At 42.5% G+C, this 27,589-nt stretch overlaps 1 protein-coding gene across 7 annotated transcripts in view; it reads left to right on the forward strand.

Moving 5' to 3' along the window:
- si:ch211-285f17.1 (sickle tail protein homolog) overlaps positions 1-27,589 on the forward strand; it is a 643,872-nt gene that overhangs the window by 495,113 nt on the left and 121,170 nt on the right. For all 7 annotated transcript variants that reach the window (XM_068007127.1, XM_068007122.1, XM_068007126.1 and 4 more), the window contains one exon: positions 20,395-20,593. In XM_068007127.1, the coding sequence (XP_067863228.1) occupies positions 20,395-20,593 (199 nt within the window). The remainder of the gene's footprint in view (positions 1-20,394; positions 20,594-27,589) is intronic.

A 27,589-nucleotide genomic window follows, 5' to 3' on the forward strand; every position in this document is an offset into this window, starting at 1 on the left:
AAATCCTTAGTTTTCAGGTCAATATTACCATTGCTTGTAAAATTCTGGTGTGTGCATGGACGGGTCTAGGTTGTTATCCTATGGGAAATTGAGATCAGATGGTTTTGATTCTGGTTCTCACTCAGGACTTCGTGCAGCAAGATTTTTGGCCTTTACTGATCCCAGTACATTTCAATTTGCTCTCTGATGAGGAATGGAGGTTCCTGATTTGGAATAGTCTAATATTTTGCTGGAATAAAGTGGAAACTAGCTTGATCAATAGAATGGTTCAGTTCATCATCCAATCTAAAAATTCTAATGTAAATTGAGGGGAAGGAAATCACAATATTGATCATTGGCTGGGGAGGGCATCTGACACTAAAACTGTGCCAATAATTTATGATTCAGTAAATGTCTGATTTATGGCGGTTATCTTTACTTCACTTGTGACCCCTCTGCATAGGAAACTACCAAAATTGTGTTTGACTCACTTAATTGAGTTCTTTGATGAAGAAACGGAGAGGGTTGTTGAGGGTAGTGCAGCTGATGTTGTGTATATGGACTTTCAAAAAGCATTTGATACAGTACCATATAATAGACTTGTTAGCAAAATTAAAGCCCGTGTATTAAAGGGACTGTGGCAGCGAGGATACAAAATTGGCTAGGGGACAGAAAGCAGAGAGTAGTGGTGAACAGTTGTTTTTCAGACTGGAGGGAAGTATACAGTGGTGTTCCCCAGGGATCAGTATTAGGACCACTGCTCTTTTTGATGTATATTAATGACCTGGACTTGGGTATAGAGGGTGTAATTTCAAAGTTTGCAGATGACAGCAAACTTGGAAATGTATTAAACAATGTGGAGGATAGTGACAGATTTCAGGAGGACATAGATTGGTGAAATGGGCAGATGAAATTTAACGCAGAGAAGTGTGAAGTGATGCATTTTGGTAGGAAGAATGAGGACAGGCAATATAAACTAAATGGTACAATTCTAAAGGGGGTGCAAGAACAGAGATACCTGTGGGTATATATACACACATCTTTGAAGATGGCAGGACAAGTTGAGAAGACTGTTAATGCATATGGGAGCCTGGGCTCTATAAATAGAGGCATAGTGTACAAAAGCAAGGCAGTTATGCTAAACTTTTATAAAACACTGATTAGGCCTCAGCTGGAGCATTGTGTTCAACTCTGGGCATCAGACTTTAGGAAGGAAGAGAAGGTGCAGAAGAGATTTACTAGAATGGTACCAGGGATAATGGACTTCAGTTATGTGGACAGACTGGAGAAGCTGGGGTTGTTCTCCTTAGAACAGAGAAGGTTAAGAGGAGATTTGATAGAGGTGTTCAAGATCATGAACGGTTTTGACAGAGTAAATAAGGAGAAACTGTTTCCAGTGACAGAAGGGTCAGTGACCGGAGGACACAGATTTAAGTTGATCAGCAAAAGAGCCAGAGGCGACACAGCGAGTTGTTAATGATCTGGAATGCACTGCCTGATAGGGTGGTGGAAGCAGATTCAACTGTAACTTTCAAAAGGGAAATAGATAAATATTTGAAGGGGAAAAAGTTTCCAGGGCTATGGGGAAAGAACAGGGGAATGGGACTTTTGGATAGCTCTTTCAAAGAGCTGGCACAGGCACGATAGGCGGAATGGTCTCCTCCTGTGCTGCACCTACTATGATACTTTCTCTTTAGGACAAATCCACTGGAGAATTTAGAAAGTCTATTAAATTATCCCTGGGAGCAACTAGATTTTAATAAAAACTGTACAGAGCCTACAAAACCAAATTTATTCATAGATTCACCAAATTAGTGATTTTTGGTTAAATCCAGATGAGAATTGATAACTCCTCACAGTAATAAAAGGTGTAAAAATTTAGTTCTAATGATGATAGATCTTGGCATGGGACAAAAATGTCAAAAGATAAACCATTTGAGGCATATAGTAAGGATCTGACTGCCTTGAAGCAGAATATGATTATAATCATTGCTGGCCTGTGACACCTGTTGGTTTTTATTGATCAGCCTGTTTATTCTTAAATTGAAGGATTGCCCTTACCTATGGTGTATATGAGGGATAACTTATTTGAAGAATCAGGAACTTAATACATTTATTTATATCGAACCTTATCAAGTCAAAATATCTCATACTTAACACAATGAATTACATTGGAAATTAAATGATTACTATGTAGGCAAACTTCTTTTAATATATTTCAGTATTTACAACTTTTCACTGAACGGAGTCAGTAAATTTCAAACTCATTATCAAACTGATTTAATTCTTGCCGCAACAGTGGAATAATGGATTGAACTTGTCATCATAGCAATGTGTACAGCAACCGAAACGAAATGGGGAACTTGAGGCCATAATTTGTAGTAAGAAGCCAGATGTAGTAGGGATAACTGAAACATGGCTACATAAAGAACAGGACTGGCAATTAAATATTGCAGGATATAACTTATTTAGAAAGAATAGGGAAGGGAGAAAGGGGGTGAGGTAGCTGTACTAATTAGAGACAACATAATTGCAAGAGGAAAAAAGGGACATAAGTGATTGTCTCAATCCATTTGAATTCTGATTCTAAGGATAAGAAGGGATCGACCAGGTTAATAAGGTATATTCTACAGACCACCTAATAGAAGGGAATTAGAGGAAGAAGTATATATGCAAATCTATGAAATGAGTATTTAAAAAAAAAACAAGAGGAGGTAGGGAAATGGGAATGGAGTTTATACAGTGCATACAGGACTCCTTTCTTACCCAGCATGTGAGAAACCCAACAAGAGAGGAATTGCTTTGGATCTAGTAATGGGAAGTGAAATAGAGCAGATAAGAGAAGTAAGCATAGGGGAACATCTAGGCAATAGTGATCATAAAATAATGATTGTGAGAAAAACAAAGAAAAAAGTAATAGATTGGATAAAAGTTAATTTTATGGGGATGAGAATGGAACTAGAAGGTAAACTGGGGAAAAAAATTGACAGAGAACAGCAGTGGGAAATATTTAAAATGGTGCTCAATAGAATTCAGAAGAAATATTACTTTTTTCAAAAAACAAGAAAAACTAGCCTATAATGAAACACCATGGATGAATAAAGAAATAAGGGTAAAATTGAAACTAAAGAAAAAAGCATACTCTAAGTACATAGACAATAAAGGAAAGGATGACTAAAGGGAATATGAAAAGGTTAAAGAAAAAAAGTTTTAAAACAATTAGGAAAGCAAAGAGGAACTATGAAATTAAATTATCAAGGAATATAAAAAGAAATAGTAAAGTATTCTACAGACACATAAATAACAAAAGAAAAGTAGGGATAGGGCCACTAAGGGATACATAAGATAAACTCTCAGGTAATGACATGAAATGGCACATATATTGAATAATTACTTTGCCTCAGTATTTACCAGGGAGACTAACAAGGTGGGTATGACATTAGAAGAGATCATCAAAAAAGGTATAGAGACATTTAAGATAGAAAGGGGGAGATAATGGATAAACCAATCAAACTTACACAGGATAAAACCTCTGATCCGGATGGATTGCATCCGTGCATATTAAAAGAAGTTACGGAAGAGCTAGCAGAGGCGCTACATATTTATAAAAATTATTTAGAAAAGGGAATCAACACAAAAGGCATCAAGGGGTATGGGCAGAGAGCAGGCATATTGTATTGAGATAAAGGATCAGCCATGATATTGAATGGCAGAGCAGGCTCGAAGGGCCAAATGGCCTACTCCTGCTCCTATTGTCTATGTTTCTAATAGTGCCAGAGGACTGGCAGACAGCTAATGTTGTTCCTATATTTTAAAAAAGGAGATAGTACAAGTTCAGGGAACTATACACCAGTCAGCTTAATGTCGGTGGCAGGAAAGATAATGGAATCTTTACTCCAAGATGAAATAGAAAAACATCTAGAAAATGAAAATATAATAGTCAGCATGGATTTCAGAAGGGAAAGTCATGTTTGACAAAACTTATTGAATTCTTTGAAGACGTAATCAAGAGTAGACAAGGCTAATGCAGTAGATGTAATATATTTGGATTTTCAAAAGGCTTTCAATAAGGTACCGCATTGTAGTCTCATGACTAAGGTCAGCATGTGGAGTCGGGACAGGTGGTAGAATGAATAACAAGCTGGCTACAGAAAAGATGTGGAGATGCGGTGATGGACTGGGGTGGACAAATGTAAGGAATCTTACAACACCAGGTTATAGTCCAACAGTTTTATTTGAAAATCACAAGCGTTCGGAGGCTTTCTCCTTCGTCAAGAAAACAGAGTAGGGGCTAAGGGTAGCTACTTAGACTGGCAAAAGGTGGGAAGTGGTGTTCACAGGGATCAGTGTTGGGACCACTTCACAATTTACATAACAATTTGGACTCTGGGATCGGAAATACGATTTCAAACTTTGCGGACGACTTCAAATTGGGGGGTGTAGTTAATACAAAGGAAGAATGCGTCAAAATGCAAGAAGACTTAATAAACTTGCAGAATGGGAATGTAATTGGCAAATGAATTTCAACATAAATAAGTGTGAGGTGGAGCATTTTAGTAGGAAGGATAAGGAGGCCACATACTACTTGGATAATAAGAGTCTGAATGGGGTAGAGGAGTAAAGGGATCTCAGGGTACAGATACACAAATCACTAAAAGTAACGATGCAGGTTAATAAAGCCCTTAAAAAAAAAAGGCAAACCATGCACTGGGGTTCATTTCGAGAGGGATAGAATTGAAAAGCTATTTTAAACTTGTATAGAACCTTGGTTAGACCACGCTTTGAGTACTGTGCACAGTTCTGGTCTCTATTATAAAAAGGAAATAGAGGTACTGGGGAAGGTGCAAAAAAAAAAGATTCACAAGGATGATACCAGAACTGAGAGAATATACTTGTCAGGAAAGGCTGAACAGGTTGGGGCTCTTTTCTCTAGAAAAGAAAAGGCTGAGGAGTGACCTGATAGAGGTCTTCAAGATAATGAAAGGGTTGATAGGGTAGATGTACAGAAAAAGTTTCCACTTGTGGGGGAGTTCAAAACTCGAGGTCATCAATATAAGATAGTCACTAATAAATCCAATAGGGAAATCAGGCAAAACTTCTCTACCCAAAGAGTGATAAGAATGTGGAACGTGCTACCACAAGGAGTAGTTGAGGCAAAGAATGACTAAAGGAATAATAAGGAGGGAGAAATTAGAGTATGCGAGAAAGCTAGCTAGAAATATAAAAACAGATAGTAAGAGTTTCTACAGGTATTTAAAAAGGAAAAGAGTAAGTAAAGTGAGCGTTGGTCCTCCAGAGAGTGAGTCTGAGGAATTAATGATGGAGAATAAGGAAATGGTGGATGAATTGAACAGATATTTTGCATCTGTCTTCACTGGAGAGGATACAAATAATATGCCAGAAATAATTGTAAATGTTTTAAATTCCTCCCTCCCTTTCACCTCTTGATTCACAATCACCAGGGAAAGGGTTCTGAAAAACTATTAGAACTAAAAGCTGACATGTCCCCAGGTCCTGACGGACTTCATCCTAGGGTCTTAAAAGAAATGGCTGCAAAGATAGTAGATGTTTTGGTATTAATTTTCCAAAATTCCCTGGATTCTGGAAGGGTCCCATCAGATTGGAAAATAGCAAATGTAACTCCTCCTATTCAAGTAAGGAGGGAGACAGAAAGCAAGAAACTACAGGCCAGTTGGCTTAACATCTGTCATAGGGAAAATGCTAGAATCTATTATTAAGGAGGTTATAGCAGGGCACTTAGAAAATCTCAATGGAATCAGGCAGAGTCAGCTTAGCTTTGTGAAAGGGAAATCGTGTTTATTACAGTTCTTTGAGGAAGTAACAAGCAACATGAATAATGGGGATCCTGTGGATATGGTGCACTTGGATTTCCAGAAGGCTTTTGACAAGGTGCCACATCAAAGGCTACTACACAAAATAAGAGCTCATGGTGTAGGGGGTAACATATTAGCATGGATAAAGGATTTGTTAGCTAACAGGAAACAGAGTGTAGGCATAAATGGGTCATTTTCAGGTTGGCAAGATGTAACGAGTGGAGTGCCACAGGGATCAGTGCTTGGGCCTCAACTATTTACAATCTATATCAATGACTTGGATGAAGGGACCGAATGTATGGTGGTTAAATTTGCTGATAACACAAAGGTAGGTAGGAAAGTAAGTTGTGAAGATGACCTAAGGAGCCCGATTTTAGCACCGGGTTTCGGGTGCGTTCTCGGCGGGGGGTCCTCGCAAATCCCGAAGTCCAGGTGCGGGACCGGATCGCGCCATGATCCTGCCCACTTCCGGGTTCCGTGCTGACTGCCGGGGCTGCATGCGCAGCCCCCGCTGGTGGGAATCCCGCAGGCAATTCAAGCCAGCGGGATGCCACTTGAGAGTATTTACTTTGCTTGTTCAGGTCATTAAATGACCTGATTAAGGGACTGTGTGTGATTTTGGATAAACATGGGACTGTTTCACACACTGGGGGAAACAGTCCCAGTTGAACTGGACGTGTTGCAGCCGTCAGCCTGTGGCAGCTGCAAAGGTCCATTCGACAGGTGGGGGGGGTGGGGGGAGACCCTCCGCCATTGCAGGAGGCCACTCTGTCACATGGGACAAATTGTGGCCTCCACCACCCTCCTCCTGACGGTCGAAGTCACCAACCTGCACACTTACCCCGGGGTCCGGAGACATGTACCGACCTTGCGGACCCCCTCGGATGTACATCCTGCGGATGGGGGCCGCCGTAGCTGCAGTCATGACCTCCTCGGAGGGTGAACAGCATCACCAGCCTCGCCATCCACGCCGTCCACCTCTGACACGTGGAGCTCCACAACGGAGTGCTGTGACACATCCACCTGTACAGCAGGAGGGAGGGCTACCGCAGAGAGAGATGCGTCGCAGAGGGCACTACCCTCGCCACACGTTCCACAGACCGAGGCTCAGCCTCCTTGACCTCTCTGAGCAGCAGTGCACACGGAGGCTCAGAGTCACCCGACATGTAGCCGTGGACATCTGCAGCCTCTTTCATGCCGAGCTGCTCCTGGCTGGCCCGTGCACCATCTTCCTACCTGTCGCTGTCCAAATCACCACTGCCCTCCCGAAATTCTGCTCCACAGCCTTCCAGGCTGCAACCGGGGACATCGCCGATGTCTCTCAGTCGTCTGCGCAGAAGGGCCCTGCAAATACACCTACACCCACTCTGCAGTGACACACTGGGTGGCGTCAGTGGTGGGTCCCCATAGGGATACCCAGGGGCGGGCATTATTGCACAGACCGGACAGGATTCGCGAAGACATGGCAGTGGTGGTGCCAATATAATGTGTGATGTGAGTTGTGCTTTAATTCAGTAGACGTACGAACAATGACAAATCCTCAAACACCCTTGTGCATCCCCTTCATGCTCACGACACGTTTGCCTGTTGCTGCCTACTGCACATATGTGATGCATGCCCTGTGGCTGCAGCACAGGTGGTGGCAGGTTGAGTGAGGCTGGCCGTGAGAGAGATGCACGAGAGGGTGCGTATGAGAGAGGGACATGAGATTGTATGCGGATTGGGTTGCGTGGTAATGGCGGGGCGAGTACTGGCGAGGTTAGTAGGTGCAGGTAAGGTGAGGATGAGGTTTGAGTGGGTATGCGGGGTGATGTGGCAGAGTAGTGTTGGCAGTGCCGATGGAGATGTGGGGTGGGGGCAGTGCTGTGGCAGACGGGGTGTAGGGGAAGGACTACGTGTACTCACAGTGGCTGACCTACTGAGGTCGTTGGAGCGCCTCCTGCACTGTGTGCTGTGGGCAATGTGTTGGTGGCGCAGGTGACCCCCTCTGCCACCTCGAGCCCGGCCTTCCTGGTGGCGGAGGCGGGCCGCTTCCTCCCGCACGCCGGGTGGGAGATCTCTGTCCTCCCCCTCCTCCTCACCCCATGTATGGATACCTGGGGTGGGGCATCATTAAACTGGGAGCAGCCTTCCCCCTGGGCTGCTCCACGCTGCCATTTTTTCTGTTAGGTGCAGCATCTGTCAGTGGCGGACTGCCCCTTTAAATAGAGCGCCTCCAGCTGACCGATCGTACTGCGCATGCGCAGCCCGCCTGACGCGCAGACCAGCAGCGCGGAGCCCAGAGGAGCAGGTAAGTGATTCCAATTAGTGGTTTGCCTGCGACGATCGTGCGGGAAACCCACTAATTTCATCGGGTGCGTTGGCCACGCACCCGAAACCCAACCTGCCGGAAACCCACAGGCCTGGTAAAATCGGGCCCAAGGAGTCTGCAAAAGGATATAGATAGGTTAAATGAGTGGGCAAAAATTTGGCAGATGGAGTATAATGTGCGGAAAATGTGAACTTGCCACTTTGGCAGGAGGAATAGAAAAGCAGTATATTTAAATGGAGAGAGATTGCAGAACTCTGAGGTACAGAGGGATCTGGGTGTCCTAGTACATGTATCAAAAAGTTAGTATGCAGGTACAGCAAGTGATTAGGAAGGCAAATGGAATGTTGTCATTTATTGCAAGGGGGATGGAATATAAAAGTAGAGATGTTTTGCTACAGTTGTACAGGGCATTGGTGAGACCACATCTAGAATACTGCGTGCAGTTTTGGTCACTTTATTTAAGAAAGGACACAATTGTCTTCGAGGCGGTTCAGACGACTGATTCCTGGGATGAGGGGGTTATCTTATGAAGAAAGGTTGGACAAGTTGGGCCTGTATACATTGGAGTTTGGAAGAATGAGAGGTGATCTCATTGAAACATATAAAATCCTGAGGAGACTAGAAGGGGTAGATGCTGAGAGGATGTTTCCCCTTGTGGGAGAGACTAGAACTAGGGGTCACAGTTTAAAAATAAGGGGTCTCCCATTTAAAACGGAGATGAGGAGAAAGTTTTTCTGAGGGTCGTGAGTCTGTGGAACTTCCTTCCCCAGAGAGTGGTGGAGGCAGGGTCATTGAATAATTTTAAGGCTAAGTTAGATAGATTCCTGATTAACAAGGGAGTCAAAGGTTAAAGTAGGGTTGAGTCACAATCCGATCTGCCATGATCTTATCAAATGGCAGAGCAGGCTCGAGGGGTCGAATGGCCTACTGCTCTTAATTTGTTTGTTCGCATGGCATTGATGCATTTAAAGGAAAACTGGATATGCACACGAGGGAGAAAGGAATAAAAGGGTATGCTGATAGGGTTAGATGAAGTAGGGTGGGAGGGATCTCGTGTGGAGCATAAACACCAGCATCGACCAGTTGGGCTGAATGGCCTGTTTCTGTGCTGTAGACTCGCTGGAACAGAGTTTTGTCATTCAAGAGCTCCTTGCTGAGGAACTGCTGGATAGCTGTCACTGGTCTGTAATCACATGCATATCAAATAAAGGTAATTAGCTTGAAAACATATTGAACGTAATGAAAAGACACTCTGACTTGTATCTCCAGTTTTGTTTCAAAATTAAGTAGTTTTAATTCTGTTTGATGGATTTACAATGACTGATGAGTTAATGGCCCAGGTGTTCAGAATGTAACACTTGTAAACAATTTTACAACACCAAGTTATAGTCCAGCAATTTTATTTTAAATTCACAAGCTTTCGGAGGCTTCCTCCTTCGTCAGGTGAACGATGTGAAGGTTGTGAACACTGGCAGTAACGAATTAAGATGAATTGGTTACCATTCAAATACATAAACGGCCAAAACGGCCTCTCCGTCTGTCTTTTGTTATGGCCGTTTGTGTATTCGGTGGTCCTGTAGGTAACATCACTCTGTCTGAACACTTTGATTGCCTTGACAACGGGCAGTTGGAAAGATTATCTGTAATCACCAGGTATTGTTCTCTGAATATAAATGCGGTAACCTTCCATGGAATCCCACACTCGCTCACCTGACGAAGGAGAAAGCCTCCGAAAGCTTGTGATTTTCAAATAAAACAGTTGGACTATAACCTGGTGTTGTAAGATTCCTTACATTTATAGATAGAGGCATAGAGTACAAAAGCAAGGAAGTTATGCTAAACCTTTATAAATCACTGGTTAGGCCTCAGCTGGAATATTGTGTCCAATTTTGGGCACCACTCTTTAGGAAGGATGTCATGGCCTTAGATAGGGTGCAGAGGAGATTTATTAGCATGGTACCAGGGATGAGGGACTTCAGTTATGTGGAGAGACTGGAGCAGCTGGGATTGTTCTCCTTAGAGCAGAGAAGGTTAAGGGGAGATTTGATAGAGGTGTTCAAAATCATGACCGGTTTTGACAAGAGTAAATAAGGAGAAACTATTTCCATTGTCAGAAGGGTCGGTAACCAGAGGACACAGATTTAAGTTGATCGTCAAAAAAAACAGAGGCAACATGAGAATTTTTTAATGCAACGAGTTGTTACAATCTGGAATGCACAGCCTGAAAGAGTGGAGGAAGCAGATTCAATAGTAACTTTCAAAATATATGAAGGGGGGGAAAAAATAGCAGGGTCATGGGGAAGGAGCAAGGGAGTGGGACTAATTGGATCTCTCTTTTAAAGAGCCGGCACAGGCACAATTGGCCGAATGGTCATAGAGTCATAGAGTTATGCAGCACGGATAGAGGCCCTTCGGCCCATCGTGTCCGCGCCGGCCATCGAGCCCTGTCTACTCTAATCCCATATTCCAGCATTTGGTCCGTAGCCTTGTATGCTATGGCATTTCAAGTGCTCATCCAAATGCTTCTTGAATGTTGTGAGGGTTCCTGCCTCCACAACCCTTTCAGGCAGTGAGTTCCAGACTCCAACCACCCTCTGGGTGAAAAAGTTCTTTCTCAAATCCCCTCTAAACCTCCCGCCTTTTACCTTGAATCTATGCCCCCTTGTTATAGAACCCTCAACGAAGGGAAAAAGCTCCTTAGTATCCATCCTATCTGTGCCCCTCATAATTTTGTACACCTCAATCATGTCCCCCCTCAGCCTCCTCTGCTCCAAGGAAAACAAACCCAATCTTCCCAGTCTCTCTTCATAGCTGAAGTGCTCCAGCCCTGGTAACATCCTGGTGAATCTCCTCTGCACCCTCTCCAAAGCGATCACATCCTTCCTGTAGTGCGGCGACCAGAACTGCACACAGTACTCCAGCTGTGGCCTGACCAGTGTTTTATACAGCTCCATCATAACCTCCTTGCTCTTATATTCTATGCCTTGGCTAATAAAGGCAAGTATCCCATATGCCTTCTTTACCACCTTATCTACCTGTTCCGCCGCCTTCAGGGATCTGTGAACTTGCACACCAAGATCCCTCTGACCGTCTGTCTTGCCTAGGGTCCTCCCATTCATTGTGTATTCCCTTGCCTTGTTAGTCCCTCCAAAGTGCATCACCTCGCACTTTTCCGGGTTAAATTCCATTTGCCACTGTTCCGCCCATCTGACCAACCCATCTATATCGTCCTGCAGACTGAGGCTATCCTCCTCGCTATTTACCACCCTACCAATTTTTGTATCATCAGCGAACTTACTGATCATACCTTTTACATTCATATCCAAGTCATTAATGTAGACCACAAACAGCAAGGGATCAAGCACAGATCCCTGTGGTACCCCACTGGCCACAGGCTTCCAGTCACAAAAACAACCTTGGACCATCACCCTCTGCCTTCTGCCACTTCTGGTGGCCTCCTGTGCTTTTTGATTCTCTACTAGTAGATCAGAAATGGCCACTGTGGTGCCCATGTTCAAAAAGGGGACAAAACTGACACTGACAAATACATACCCATTCGACTTTCCTCCATTCCGTGTAAAATAATGGATTCAATTTATCTATCTCGTAATCTTGAGTATTTGTCTAATAATCTAGAAAATAGTAGCCAACATGGATTCAGAAGGAGATCATTCCTGACAACTTCCTCAACTTGGCTGAGGAAGTAACATCCCAAGTGGACTGTGGAAAGCCCTATAATAGTGTATCTGACTTCCTAAAGGCATTTGGCAAAGTGCCACATGAAAGGCTGCTTGTCAAACTCAAAGCTGTGGGAGTTCAGGGTAAACCCTGGGAATGGATTAAAAACACTAGTTATGTTGATTAGGGGGGAGGGGAAAACCAGGGTGGGGTATTCTGTGCCTGATATTGAGGTTACTACTGTTTCTGATTTACATAAATGACCTGGGCTCAGAAACTCAATGTAAAATGGTCAAATTTGCTGATACCAAACTGGTTGGAGCAGTGGAATTGGAGAAAACAGCTCAAATTAGAGTGTTGAACAGAATAAGTATGTGGGCAGATGAAATTTAACGCAGCCTGGTTAAAAACCAAATAGGGTGGACAAATAAACCACACATACTCCATGAACATTGGTGAAACAGCTAAGGATGAAGTGGAAAGAGACCTAGGAGTCTTAATAGAATCAATGCTAAACATGTCCAACCAACACAAAACAACAATCAACTGAAGGTTAAACCATGTAGCCAAAAGAGTAGACCATAAGTCTGAGCAGAATATAAGATCAAACTGTACAGTGCTCTGGTCAGACCGTATCTTGAGTACTGAGTCCAGTTGTGGTTGCTGAGACACAAGGGAGACATTAAAGCATTGGAGGTGATGCAAAGAAGAGCTATGATTCTGGTCCCTTGCGTCAGGGGTCTGAGTTGTGGGCAAACACTTGAGAAACTGGCATTTCAGCCTGGAAAGGAGATGTCTGATCTTGTAAAGATATACAAGATAGTAAATAACATTAGAAAATATAAATCCAGAATATTACTTTAAAATAAATCGGAAGCATAAGACAAGGGGACATAGGTTCAAACTGGTAAAAGATAACTTTTATACTGATAAGGAGAAGTTCTTAACACAGTGCGTGATTAACATTTCGAATTGAACTTCCAGGCATAGTGCTGGAGGTGAAAAATCTGGGTGCAATTAAGAAACATTGGAAGGCTGTAATGGGGGGAGCTGTTAAGGTACATCTGGATAGGTAAACTAATATGGGCCAAATGGTCTTCCATTTTTCTAATTACAGTGTGTATTGCGGTAATGTTTATCATTTAGCAAGCCGAAACTGCCTAAAGCACAGGCTCATTGTTTATTCACGGCAACTTTGTACTTGCATATGAAACGGGTTTTTCTTGTTGAGAAAGAGGGAGGAATTATTTTACATTTTGTGGGCAATACCAATGCAATATTAGAGATTTATAATCTGGCTTTGGTGGAGGGGGAGGGAGAGTGAGTTTTTGGGAGACCAAACTGGTTGGAGCAGTGGAATTGGAGAAAGCATCTCAAATTAGTGTATTGAACAGAATAAGTATGTGGGCAGATGAAATTTAATGCAGCCTGGTTAAAAACCGAATAGGGTGGACAAATAAACCACACACAGGGGAGAGAGATTTCATAAGTTTAAGAATATCTTCATCCTGCTCTTACCCCAAACAACCCTGTGTGTTTTCCTTTTACAGAATGGAGATCTGTCCTGCTTCATTTGATAAGAGATTCTTAAGTTAATATTTCTTTATGCAAAGTAACACCGCTATTCAAAAAAGGAGGGAGAGAGAAAACAAAGAATTACTGGCCAGTTAGCCTGACCGTGGTAGTCGGGAAAATGCTAGAATCCATGATTAAAGAATTGGCAACGGGGCACTTAGAAAATCATATGATTAGGCAGAGTCAACATGGTTTTATGAAAGGGAAATTGTGTTTGACAAACCTATTAGTTTTTTGAGTGTGTAACTAACAGGATAAATAAAGGAGAACCAGTGGATGTAGTATATTTGGATCTTCAAAAGGCATTTGATAAGGTGTTACACAAAAGGTTGTTGTACAAGATAAGGGCTCATAGAGTTGGGGGTAATATATTAGCATGGATAGAAGATAGGTTAATGGACAGAAAACAGAGAGTAGGAATAAACGGGTCATTTTCAGGTTGGCAGGCTGTAACTAGTGGGGAGCAGGCTGTAACAGGCGGCAGCCAATGAATAGCGTGGACAGCACACCTGAGTGATGATAATCAGCAGGCAGCACGAATATTACGTGCTGCCTGAGAACACTAACAGGCACGTCCAGTGCGCGCCCCAACCCCTGCGTGCCCGCTTTCGGGCACAATTGAATTTCTTGGCCAATGTCTATCCATGGCCATTGTAATTGTTCCATCGGGCTGATTGATGTTTTACTTAACTGTGAAGGATACAGTTTTGATCTTCCTTTGTCTCGGTGTAGAGAGTAGTATAACTGCAGTTGGCAAAGCAGATGTTTTTTTAAATGTATTTTTACTTCCAGCAGCTAATGAATCAAGGCTGGTAAAGAACTCTGCGTGGATCTGATATCACATAAAACCTGTTAATCACAGGTCCAAACTAAAGTTGTACTTGTGATCATCCAGAGTTCTGGAGTTTTAAGAAGTTTATTTTGAAACAAGTACTGCAAATTAAATAAAGCATTGTAATCTAACAAAATCTGCTGTCTGCTCTTGCTTTTGTTTAATATCACTTGGATTATAGTCATAGCCTGAAATATACCATTTGTTGTTTTTTGTTTGTCACTTGAGAGACCAAGAATGTCTCTGGTGCATATTTAATACTAAAAAAGGCTCATTGTTTGCTCTGTAGCCTTCGAAAGAAGGGGGCCCTCTTCCTCATGCACAATGCAAAAGTATCTGGAGTGAGCTTGAATTGTAACAGCTACTACCAAAAATTCCTTATACCAAGATGTCTTTGTTCTTTTAGGTCTTTAATAGAACCATACAAGAGAATGGTTTTGAGTTTATGCAGAGATCAATTTGTTTCCCCAGGACAGAGTATATTATATCTTTTTACTTTTATGCCTATTTTCATAAGTTCCTTTTTTTAAGTTGTCCCACTTCATTCCATACTCAAAAGGGTTACCCAGCAGTTTGTATCCAGTTAATTTTGAATAGTTGTTACAGAGCGATCAAGATCAGAGAACTGTTGCTAAAATGTAATTAAAAAGAGCATGAAATACATGGATCTATCTTTATTTTTTACTGTGATATGTAAAAAGAAAACCTTATTTTTAAATCAAATGCAGCTTGGGTGGAGCAGACAGTCTACGGCTCTGTCCTTGATTAGGTTGTGTATTGCAATCTCTAGCTGTCTACCTGAACTCCACTTTCCCGCCATGGGGATCGGGTGGGAAAGTGGAGTTGAGGTCGAAGTTCAGCCACGATCTTATTGAATGGCGGAGCAGGCTCGAGGGACGTATTGCCTACTCCTGCTCCTATTTCTTATGTTCTACCATTACATAGATTCAGGGTGAGGAAAGAATGGTGGCTATGTAATTAATTCTGGCAATCAGGCATTCACCTACCTCCATGATGAGATCAGGAGGCATACTGCGGAGTCAGCATATGTTACTGAAACAACAGAGCATTTGAAATAGTGGTACTGCAGCTCTGTCTCTCCGAACCAGTGTGATGCTAAATAATGTGGCACAACAAATGCTAAGAATGGTATGTGAGGGATTGAGACTGCCAACAACCACTGCCACCTTCCTTTTTGCTAGGTATGACTCCAGCCACTGGAGAGTTTTCCTCCTGATTCCCATTGACTTGAATTTTACTAGGGCTCCTCGGTGCCACACTCTGTCAAATGCTGCCTTGATGTCAAGGGCAGTCACTCTCACCTCACATCTGAAATTCAGCTCTTTTGTCCATGTTTGGACCAAGGCTGTAATAAGGTCTGGAGCCGAGTGGTCTTGGTGGAACCCAAACTGAGCATCAGTGAGCAGGTTATTGGTGAGTAAGTGCCGCTTGATAGCACTGTCGATGACATCTTCCATCACTTGGCTGATTGAGAGTAGACTGATGGGGCGGTAATTGGCCGGATTGGATTTGTCCTGCTTTTTGTGGACAGGACATACCTGGGCAATTTTCCACATTGTCAGGTAGCTGCCAGTGTTGTAGCTGTACTGGAACAGTTTGGCTAGAGGCGCGGCTAGTTCTGGAGCACAAGTCTTCAGCACTACGGCCGGAATGTTGTCGGGGCCCATAGCCTTTGCTGTATCCAGTGCACTCAGCCGTTTCTTGATATCACGTGGAGTGAATCGAATTAGCTGAAGGCTGGCTTCTGTGATGATGGGGATAGCGGGAGGAGGCCGAGATGGATCATCCACTTGGCGCTTCAGCCTTATCTTTTGCACTCACGTGCTGGACTCTGCCATCATTGAGAATGGGGTTGTTTACAGAGCCTCCTCCTCCCGTTAGTTGTTTAATTGTCCACCACCATTCACGACTGGATGTGGCAGGACTGCTGCGATGATCTGATTCATTGGTTGTGGAATCACTTAGCTCAGTCTATAGCATGCTACTTCTGCTGTTTAGCATGCATGTAGTCCTATGTTGTAGCTTCACCAGGTTGGCACTTCATTTTTAGGTATGCCTGGTGCTGCTCCTGGCATGCTCTCTTCTACACTCCTCATTGAACCAGGGTTGATCACCTGGCTTGTTGGTAATGGTGGAGTGAGGAATATGCCGGGCCATGAGGTTACAGATTGTGCTAGAATACAATATTGCTGCTGATGACCCACATCAACTCATGGATGCCCAGTTTTGAGCTGTTGGTCTGTTCTGAATCAATCCCATTTAGCACGGTGGTAGTGCCACACAACACGTTGGATGGTGTCGTCAGTGTGAAGATGGGACTTTGTCTCAACGAGGACTGTGCGGTGGTCACTCCTACCAATATGTCATGGACAGATGCATTTGCAACAGGTAGATTGGTGAGGACGAGGTCAAGTAGGTTTTTCCCTCGTGTTGGTTCGCTCACCACCTGCTGCTGGCCCTGTTTGGCACCTATGTCCTTCAGGACTCGGCCAGCTGTGTCCGTACTGGTGCTACCGAGCCACTCTTGGTGATGGACATTGAAGTCCCCCACCCAGAGTACATTGTGTGCCCTTGCTACCCTCAGTGCTTCCTCCAAGTGGTGCTCAATGTGGAGGAGGGCTAATTAATCAGCTGAGGGAGGGCAGTAGGTGGTAATCAGCAAGAGGTTTCCTTGCCCATGTTTGACCTGATGCCATGAGATTTCATGGGGTCTGGAGTCAATATTGAGGACTGCCAGGGCCATTCCCTCCTGCTGTATATCACTGTACCGCCACCTCTGGTTGGTCTGTTCTGCTGGTGGGACAGGACATAGCCAGGGATGGTGATGGAAGAGTCTGGGATGTTGGCTGAAAGGTATGATTGAGTGTGTGGCTGTTGCTTGACTAGTCTGTGGGACAGCTTCTCCCAATTTTGGCACAAGTCCCCAGATGTTAGTGAGGAGGACTTTGCAGGGTTGACTGGCTTGGTTATCCTTTGTCGTGTCCGGTGCCTAGTGGTGCATCTGGTTTAATTCTTGTGACTTTTTGTAGTGAGATTGTACAACTGAGTGGCTTGCTGGGCCATTTCAGAGGGCAATTAAAAATCAACCACACTGCTGTGGGTCTGGAGACACATATAGGCCAGACCGGGTAAGGACAGCAGGTTTCCTTTCCTAAAGGGCATTAGTGAACCAGATGGGTTTTTACGACAATCCGGTAGTTTCATGGTCACCATTACTGATAGTTTTTTAAAAATTTATTTAATTAATTAAGGATTTGAACTCATGACTCCGGATTATTGGTCCAGGCCTCTGGATTACTAGTCCAGTAACATAGCCACTATGCTATCGTATTCCTATGCAGGAACCATTCCAGCATCTGTAGAATTTTGGAAGATGACAACCAATGCATCCACTATCTCTATAGGCACCTCTTTCAAAACTCTGGGATGTGGATCAAGTCCTTGGAATTTATTGACTTTCAGTGCCATTAATTTCTCTAGTACTTTTTTTTACTAATACTAATTTCTTTCAGTTCCTCGTTCTCGCCAGACCCTCGGTTCTCTACTATTTCTGGGAGGTTTTTCTTCCGTGAAGACCGATACAAAGTGTTTGTTTAATTTCTCTACCATTTCCTTACTCCCCATTATAAATTCTCCTGTCTGTCTGTAAGGTACCCACATTTTCTTTCGCCAGTCTTTTCCTTTTTACATACCTGTAGAAGCTTTCACAGTCTGTTTTTATGTTTCTCACTAGTTTACACTCCTATTCTATTTTCCCTTTCTTTTAAAATTTCTTGGTCCTGCTTTGCTGAATTCTAAAATGCTCCCAATCCTCAGGCTTACTGATTTTTCTGGCAACTTTATATGTCGCTTGCTTTGATTTAATACTATCTTTAATTTCTCTTGTTATCCACGGTTGGACCACTTTTCCTGTTGGGTTTTTGTGCCTTAAAGGAATATATATTTGTTGCAAATTATATTAATTCTTTAAATGCTAGCCATTGCCAGACTGGGAGTCAATGTAGGTCAGCGAGCACAAGGGTGATGGGCGAACAGACTTGGTGCGACTTAGACTACGGGTAGCAGAGTTTTGGATGAGCTCATATTTATGGAGGGTGGAAGATGGGAGGCCGGCCAGTCAAGTCTAAAGATGGCATGGATGAGTGTTTCAGCAGCAGATGAGCTGAGGCAGGAATGGAGACGGGCGATGTTACGGAGATGGAAGTAGATAGTCTTGGTGATGGAGCGGATATATGGTCGGAGGCTCATCACGAGGTCAAATAGGACGCCGAGGTTACAAATGGTCTGGTTCAGCCTCCGACAGTAGCCAGGGAGAGGGATGGAGTCAGTGGCTAGGGAATGGAGTTTGTGGCGGTGACTGAAGATAATGTTTTTGGTCTTCCCAATAGTTAGTTGGAGGAAATTTTTGCTCATCCAATACTGGATGTCGGACAAGCAGTGTGACAAATCAGACTGCTGGAAGAGTTGAGGGAGATGGTGGTGAGGTAGAGCTGAGTGTCGTCAGCGTACATGTAGAACCTGACGTGGTTCCAGAACCAAAAATGTTGTTGTGAATTGAGAAATGTTACCACTGGCACTATAAAGGATACAATACTGAGGATGTGGCTGTTGCACATTGTTGGGGCAGAATAGAAGGAGCTTCGCTCTGCATCTAACCGTGGAATATCTGACCTGAAAGTGCATGATATTTCTTCTAAGCCTAAAAATGTTTCCATTCTATAGCACCTACACCCTCTGCCTTCATTAGCATAATCTCAAAAGGAGATAAGAATCACAATCGTAGAAGACCTACAGCATCGTAGCACCACAAGATAATGCACATAGTGTAATTTTCTTGAGAAAATCACGTTACTGGACAGCAGTCAAACCTGTTTATATTACAGACTAGTCCAACAACAAAATAAACTATCTGTAGAATTTGTTTTGTTAAATTTTATTTCCTTCTGTGATGTTTAAAAACTTTGAATTTACAGATTGCACCTTAACTACACTTATATTTGTGCTTTACAAATTGTGACAACCTCCAGCTGCTTTGAAGCGTGCATATAATTTTGAGTAGCCAAGCACAGTCCTGTCTTTGCATCACATCCACATGCTAATTCGACAGCTATCAAAAACAGGATTCTTAGTAGACTTTTAATCTTCTCTTTCCTGCATAGGGACATCAAAGCCAGCTGTTGAACTCCCAACTGCCACCCTAGCTGAGAAAAATTAAATGAGATATGGAACCTGGAACCTTTTTTTAGTTTGTGTAGTTTAAAAGCACTAGGTCCATTTATTGACTGAACCATCAGGGAGCATAATGGGCCGGATTTCGCACTGAGCGACAAACGAACGGCGCCCGCCGTTTGGTAGACTTGCACTTGCCCAAAGACTTTTCATGGACTTTTGTGCAGCAAGTTCCCCTCATGGGGCTCTCAATCCAGTGCGGCGTCCTCTACAGGGCACCTGGGACCTGTGTGAATGGGGCAAGCAACTGTCCAACTCCTTAATCAGATTGAAGCATGTTAATAAGCCACGCTGAGACAGAACCAGGAAGTGTAAGTTAGAATAGTGAATTCAATGTCGTCAGGTACAGAAAGCGAAATGAGAGGGGTAAAAAATAGTGAATTGAAAGACAGAGAAAAGACAAGGAAAAGTAAACAATTTTTAAAATTTCCAACAATAATTAAAATCTGAAGAAATGAGACTACACACTTGTAAAAGTAAATTTTCAGTGCCAGAGGTGTTGTTTGGCAGTCATTAAGACTTACTATGCTGTTAAAAGTTTACTTAAAAAACTTGACGTACCTTTTTTTTTGGCAAGATTACTTTGTTTCCATCAGGACAGTCAAGGAACTTCACGCTGTTGCATTCATTTTAACAGTGAGTCAGCCGGCGAGATGCTCTTTTCGCAAAGCTTACGGAGGAGCAGGGCATCTGCTAGAGGAACTTCCAGATTTCCGCTTTTAACTGCGCATGTGCGGATGCTGGAAGTTGCTATGCAAGATGCACTAAAATAACGGTGAGCCCTGTTAGCCTCACCGTTACTTTTAGAGCAAAATCCAACCCAATATGTTTGCTTTTAATGTTTTGCACTTGTAACATTTACAGTGCTAGAATTACATGTTTAAAATTAACTTAGTTTTGTGTCAATGTCATTTATTCCATGCTTTTGTTTACAGGTGTACTGTATCTGCAGTATGGAGAGGAAGTGAAACAGTTTGCGATGCCAAATGAAATCACAACTATGGATACAGTTCATGCACTCTTTGTACGTGCCTTCCCTCAGCAACTCTCAATGAAGACGTTGGAATCTCAAAATGTAGCTGTATATATTAAGGACGAGACCAGGAATGTATACTATGAACTATCTGATTTAAGGTAAGCAAATGGTGCTGATGATTTCTTTGTCTGCAGAGATTACAACCTGTACTCATCCAGATATGGGGCAATTTTTTTTTAAAGGCTTCATTTCAGACCATGAAAGAGGCCTTCTGAACATAAAGGAAAAAAATCACATTACGTCACTTGGAAATGGAATTGAATGATCTTAAATGGCATTGTTGACGTCTGGGTGTACTTATGTAAAATCCATATAAAAATCAGTTTGGTACACGGGCAGTACCTTTTTTATTCTCAAACTGTTACGACCTATATTCAGGAACTTTAGTTGAGTTTTACTCTCAATTGCAATAACAACTAAACTGAACTAGTAATGTCAAAGTCCATCTGTATTTAATTGTGACAAAGTACCCTTCTGCTGCACTAAACTATAATATGCTTTTGCTTCATGTTAGAACATTTGGTGAACTGATGACCTTTTGCGACTTCTGTAGTTTCAAGCAACACAAATGGAACCAACTGGCACTGGCAGGAGCTGTTGGAGGGACTCTGGTGTTTGTTATGCATTAAGCTAAAGGGTCAGACTCTGAATCTGTTTCACCAAGACTCTAGGCACTTGTACCATGAAAAGTGTTGGTGACAGTTTTCCAATGGTCAACATCACCAATGTAAGTGACTTAACCTCCGGAATTCCTATTGCATCACAGATCCACATTTTCATGGGGCCTGCAGTATGCCGTTGGATTAGGCGTTTTGTCTACTAGCCTTCTAAACATTGATGCATCTGTGTACTTGTGTCATGACTTTTTTTGTCACGTTGCAAGTACATGAACTGTGTGCACATTCTTCCCAGAGCCTGCTGTTTATAGTTCTATGGAAATGGAATAACAAATTCTGCTCCGTTTTACTTAGACCATTATCTAACGCTGACAATGAACCCCAGGACTTAATGACATCCAATCCTCTTCCAATTTTCTCCTCTTTCATCCCCACCACCACCGCCCCCCCCCACCAAGAACCATTTGCATCTGTCCAACCAAGAGGATTATGGAAGTTTCAGGTGCCCATTTTGAGGACTGCTGTCCCAGAATTTAAAGGTGAAGATAAAAATCTTTCCAATTTGTTGTAGGCTGAACTGAAACCATTCTATTTGGCTCCTGTCAATTTCTACTTGTCTCTCTCTCTCTCTCCTTAATTTCATCAACCTCACTGACCGCAGGCTAAGTTTGGTGGTGTGGAAATTGAACATGCCGCTGGATCCCAAACTGAGTTTTCTTCCTCATGTTTGTTCCATCACCAGAACTGCCATGTTCCATCTACCCCAACCTCTTCAGCATTGCCACTGGGGTTCTAATCCATGCCTTTATTACCTTGAGGTTTGAATTATGCAATGCTTTCCTAGCTGTCCTCCCTGATTTCATATACTGCAATTCATTCAGAATGCTGCTGCCTGTGTCCTGACCCTTCAAGTTCTGTATTTCTACTCCCCTGGTCTTACGGGCTATGCTAGCTCAATGAGCCCCTACCATTCAATGGCAAGATTCTTACCGTCACTTTTTTTCTAAATGCCTTCTCTGCTTCACCCCACCCTCTCAATGACCACCTTCATCCCTATGACTCTAATCACAACTTTGCTCCACCACTGGCGTCTGCATTTTCCTTGGAAACTCCTTCCAAAAATCCATCTCTGCTTTCAAAAGCTTGCTAAGATGTTCTCTTTTACCTACTGGCCCCTTAACTCCATTCTATTTTCTTCCCCTCCCTCGATTTTGTTCACTGAGCTGTAAAAGATTTTAGGAACACCTTTCCAATGTGAGGAACAGAATATAAATGCAAATTGTTGCCATTAAAGTGCCTTATGATGTAAATGGGGCTCTCTGACCTTCACCGTCTGAGCCGCTACATATATTTGGGTAAAGGAGTTTAAGACCGAACCTCTATATAAATGGGGCTTTCTACTGATGAATGCACATGCACTATTGTGAACTCCAGAGTAAAGCCCCATGTAAACAAACGGAAGTCAGAAACTCGAGATTCACCCTAGAGTGTACGTACTTTGCACTCTCAGCCTTCTTATGTTCATCTGATTCAACAGTTTGTTTTAAGTAGAAACCCTTTCAAACATCACTTCCAGATGGCCCTGGAATCTGGACAAACAGCAGGAATTCCAGCTGAAGTATTGGGTCCTCAGTGCAGCACAGACTAAGTCAGAGTAGTTGTGCGTATGTCTTGTTCTCTAATAACAGGCCATTCATATTATTGGTAATGTTACATTCACAGCAGGTTATAAATATTTCATCTGCAGGAAACCATTTTATGAACATTTATTTAACTTTTTTGCAACAGAGGTATTCATAAGATAAGCAGTGCTGAAATGAAAAAAAATACATCGGATTTCAAAGTTTAGAAGCATGCAGAGGACATAACCCGCATGTAAAAATATTGGATGTTTTTAGTGCATTTTTCTTGTTAAAATGCACACAAACACAACCACCTCAGCTATTTCCAAGTGCTTCTTCGGTGACTCCCTGGGAACCTGACTGAGACTGTGCTGCCATCTATTGTCTCCTATTAATTCTATTTAAAAAGTTGGTGTCAGTTCTATCTCGGTCATCACAAAAGATATGAATTGTTATACTCCTCGATTGTTCATTTAGTAAATACGCCCAGTGAGTTACTACACTGCACAGGTCAAGGAGGTTCCATGTTTAGTCCCTTTTTGTGCTGGGTGGCAGTAAAAATGTTACATTTGGCCTCAGTACATCTGGGCTACAGGGAAGAAAAATGAGCCAGGGTTTCCATCCAGGAGTGCTTTCCAGTCATTTCTGCTGGGAAGTACATGCCTGTGTACTTTGTGAGGACAGGATTGGAGTCTGATGTGATGTCTGTCAGCACACTTTGCCATGTGAACACACATGAAGAATGAATGAGGTAGCCAATGGGTGTGGCCGGCACCAATAACATTGTCGTTGGCATCTTTAGGAAAGAGGAAAATTAGAAAAGTAAATTAATTTTCTTAAGCTATGTAATTTACAGTGCATTGTGTAAGTTACCAATTTGGAAAACGTTGTATCATTGTTAAAGGAGCAAGAATTGTAGGTTAAATTAACTTTTACATTTTTGTAAACATTCGGGTTGCAAGAAAGCACCAGGATTGTACAATTCTCTCAATATAATCACTCCAGATAAATGCAGACTTCATGCCAGCACAGAAACCAATGTACTGCATTGCTTCTGAATTTTGCAGAAAAGGTTCCAGAATTGATCCTTTTAAAAACTCATTTCACTTAATCTAATAAATCCACACTGAAATATTGACTAGGAAAAGTAATATATTTTACAAGTGTACTCGCGTCTATAGAAATGTTTCAAGCGTATTCTGATCTGTTTATATTGATTGCTACATGAATAAATAGGGTGTAATTCAAAAATACGCAGATCAGTTACTTTTCTGTTTTGAATTGATAAAACCCAGAACTAAGCGGCACTGCCACTTACTGTCGCAACAAAAGGTTGTTAATCCTTCAACAATAACCTTCTGTGTGATTCGGGCACAAGTGCTTATTAAACAACAAGCTTTAATATATTGACTCTCAACAGTATACAACTGTCTTCAGATTACATCAAATGACAAGCAAGTAATACAACCTGGTTCCTGCTGACCCAAGCTGATCAAACTCTGCCTCCATAGGCTGCCTTTGGCTATGGATTTTTGACCATCCTCTCGAGAGCTCTAACCTTTGGAAGGGAGCATGCCCTATCTTTATGCTATTTGGTTGCTATGTTCTGTATTTATACATCTCTGGCCTTATCTTCTACTCATAAGTCATCCCACCGAGTTGATATCATGTTATCAACTCGAGATAAGCTGTTTTACGTAACGTAACTAATGACTTCAACCATCATCTCTGTTTGTTCCTCTAAGGAATGCGTAGGTCCTTGGTTATCACATTGTTTGTTTTGGTGTAGACCACCTTCTGATGTCAATGTTGTCTATTCTATGGAATGTTGGCCTCATTCTCCTTGATGTTCTGCTGTGTGAGCTGACCTTGTTTTCACAGATGTTGAACCACGCCCCCCACCCCTCTCAACATCGCCCTCTTGCTGAATGTCTGGGGTATTATGCACGATGGGATACTTGACTCTTCCTAGTTTTAAACCATATTCTTACACACCTCTCCCACTTCGCAAGAAAGGAGGGAAAATCAGTTGTAGCCCCAGGCTATTCCTGTGTACTTAGTAGTGAGCTCAGGAAGTGAGACAGTGAGCATTGGAAGAGCTCTGATAGTGTGTTCCTGCTTAGGGAATGGCACAAGAATGACACAAGAAAGAATCTAAACTGTCTCTCTCTCTTTCTCTTTCCCCCGACCCCTCCCCAGACTCACTAATCCACTCCAAATTTCCCCTCTCCTAGCCCTCCACCTGTCATAACGGCTCTGCAGCTGCTGAACTCCCTCACCTTTGTTGTTGCCATCAAATCATTCACCATCACTCACCTCGCCTGTTCCCCTGACGCTGTCCTCATCTTCACTTCTGAAGTCACCACGGCTTCAAATTCAAGCACACCCAGCTCGCCGCTGGTCTAGTCGTTTGTCACCAGAATTTATTTGACCATGGCAGATGTTACTGTGTCTTACTTTCCTTGGTCAAATGACTCATTCTTAGCAGCTCATAAACCACTGCATTCCACAGTATTTGATTACCTGTGTCTGTCCTTATTGCCTTCAATCCTGTTCTTAAACAGATGTTTATACTGCTCTTCTAAAGAAATTAATTGACATAGCATTAATTAGTTTTTCCGTGAACTCACTCCATAAATACATGACTCTATATGGGGGAAGGGGGGGAAAACAGGGGAGAGAGGGGCATTCTAATCTCATGCCTCACTTGAGGCATGCTAATCTTTTCCTCGTCCTCTGTGATCTCAGCTGAAATTAAAGAATCAGCTGATATCTACATTATCCATGTCTTTCAGAAGTCCTGAATTGTCGCCTCGAATTTCCTTCTCAGATTGTCAATCTTTGCCACAGACTTGTCATCAAATTATTCCCATCCCTCTTTGAACCCTTGGCAGTGCATTGATGACTTTTGAACGTAGGTGGAAAATATTGCAGAAAATTATTCAATGCTTTCAATATGAATCAGTGATTATTCTTCTCAAGATGATCATGGAAGAGGAAGGCTATTCAGTCCATTTAGAAAGATCCTAAAGTCCTCACCATTGCAGTATTCAATTGCATTTTAAATGATTCTAGAGTTTTTGCCTTCACTAACCTACTTGGACGTCTATTGCATATATTGGTCATGCTGAGTAAAGAAGAATTTCTTTATCAAAGCTAAGTTTACCTTTCACTAGTTTGAATGTCTGTCTCCTTGTCTTACTCAATTAAATCAATCTTACCTTTTCAATTCCTTTAACTATCTCATTTCTCCTTGCCAGGCTCAATAACCCAGGTTTTTCCAGTCTTTTTTTCATTACCCAGAACTTTGAGACCAGGGAACAACCTTGTGGCTCTTCTCTGCCTTCAGTGCTTGAATGCTCTTGGGTCTCCGGAACCAGAACAGGATGCAGTATTCAAGGGGCAGTCTGACCAGAGCATTGTACAGTTTGATCACTATCTCCTCAGATGTATTCTACTATTTTGGCTATGTCGTTCAACACTCTCTTGGTTTTGTTGATTGCTACTCTGCATTGGTTGGACATACCTAGCATTGATTCTAAGTGAAGTGATTGGGGTGCCCTGTATGAAGTAGCGCAGCATGTTAAGATTGTGATGGGCAGGCTATGTGTGCCAAGTGGTTGAACATTGTCACAGTGATGGAATGGGCTCCAGGTGGGAAAGGGTCAAAGTTGAGATGTTGGAACAGGAGAATCTGAATGAAGTGTGGCAATTGGCAGACAACTATGGTAGATGGGAGAATGTAACGATGAGGTCTTGTGGTTGGCCTGGTCATGATGACCTCTTCCATCTAATTTTTTTATACTATATTAAAAATCCATATGAAAGCTTATTTTTTACTTCAGGAAGACAATTTAATTGCAGAGAAACTGGAAAACAAATGTGACTGGAAGTGTTTCCAAAACATACGCAGTTGTCATTGTTAAGGGGAATACTAATTAATTAGTTTCCAAGTTCTTTCACTGAAAAGGTGCACCTCTCTTCCCCCTTTCACACTACAGCACCTAATAATAGAAACAGTGTAAAACATGAAATTAAGACTTTTATGAGGTAATTTTTGATACTAAGAACAATTTGTGTTGGGGTTGCGTATGTATATAATTTCAGATTATTAAAGCTGCCAGTGGTACCCAAGCCCAGGTCCCCCTTTCCTGTTGGTCGCTGAAATTACTAATTTTATTTACAGTATCTTCCAGTTAAACTGCATTCTTCTAGGAAGATTTCATACAAACTTCCTTTTGAATTGCTCCTGTTCCATCCCATGCAGTGCTCCAAGATTACAGGGACTACTTTTCTTCCTTTCCTGTGCTGCACAGCATCCCCATCACAGTGCTACCAAACTTCAGTGTCTGCACTCCAATCCTGCCAAATCCCAAGATTCCCAGCAAAATGCTATAAAACTATAGGACAACCTCCCACCCTCACCACGTATTGCCAAACCTTGAGACCCTTTACTGTGGTCCAGCTAATTTGGAGGACCCTCATCTCAATTCTTCCAAATGCTATGGCCATTCCCAGAGCCTCTTTCACTTTATCTCCCCTCTGCCTCCTTCCTGTCCATGCTGCAAATCCTTAGGTCCCTCACCACAGTGCTGCCAAACTACAGGACAACCACCAGTGGTACCAATGCTTAGGACGTCCTTCCTAGTGCTGCTTCACCTCCTAAATGGTCTACCTCTATCCTGATGCATCTTGCTGTGTATCACGTGCTTTTTTTTATAAATGAGGTAAGAGCAAAAATTGAATACATAGACAAAGGAGTGCATTATAGTAATGAAGGCTACTGATATATAGTTTTCACAGAAAAATAGAACTGAGGAATTTTATCCCTAAAATGGACTGGTTGGGCTAAACA

This window comes from Heptranchias perlo, chromosome 2 (genome assembly GCF_035084215.1).
Source record: "Heptranchias perlo isolate sHepPer1 chromosome 2, sHepPer1.hap1, whole genome shotgun sequence".
NCBI classification, from domain to species: Eukaryota; Metazoa; Chordata; class Chondrichthyes; order Hexanchiformes; family Hexanchidae; genus Heptranchias; species Heptranchias perlo.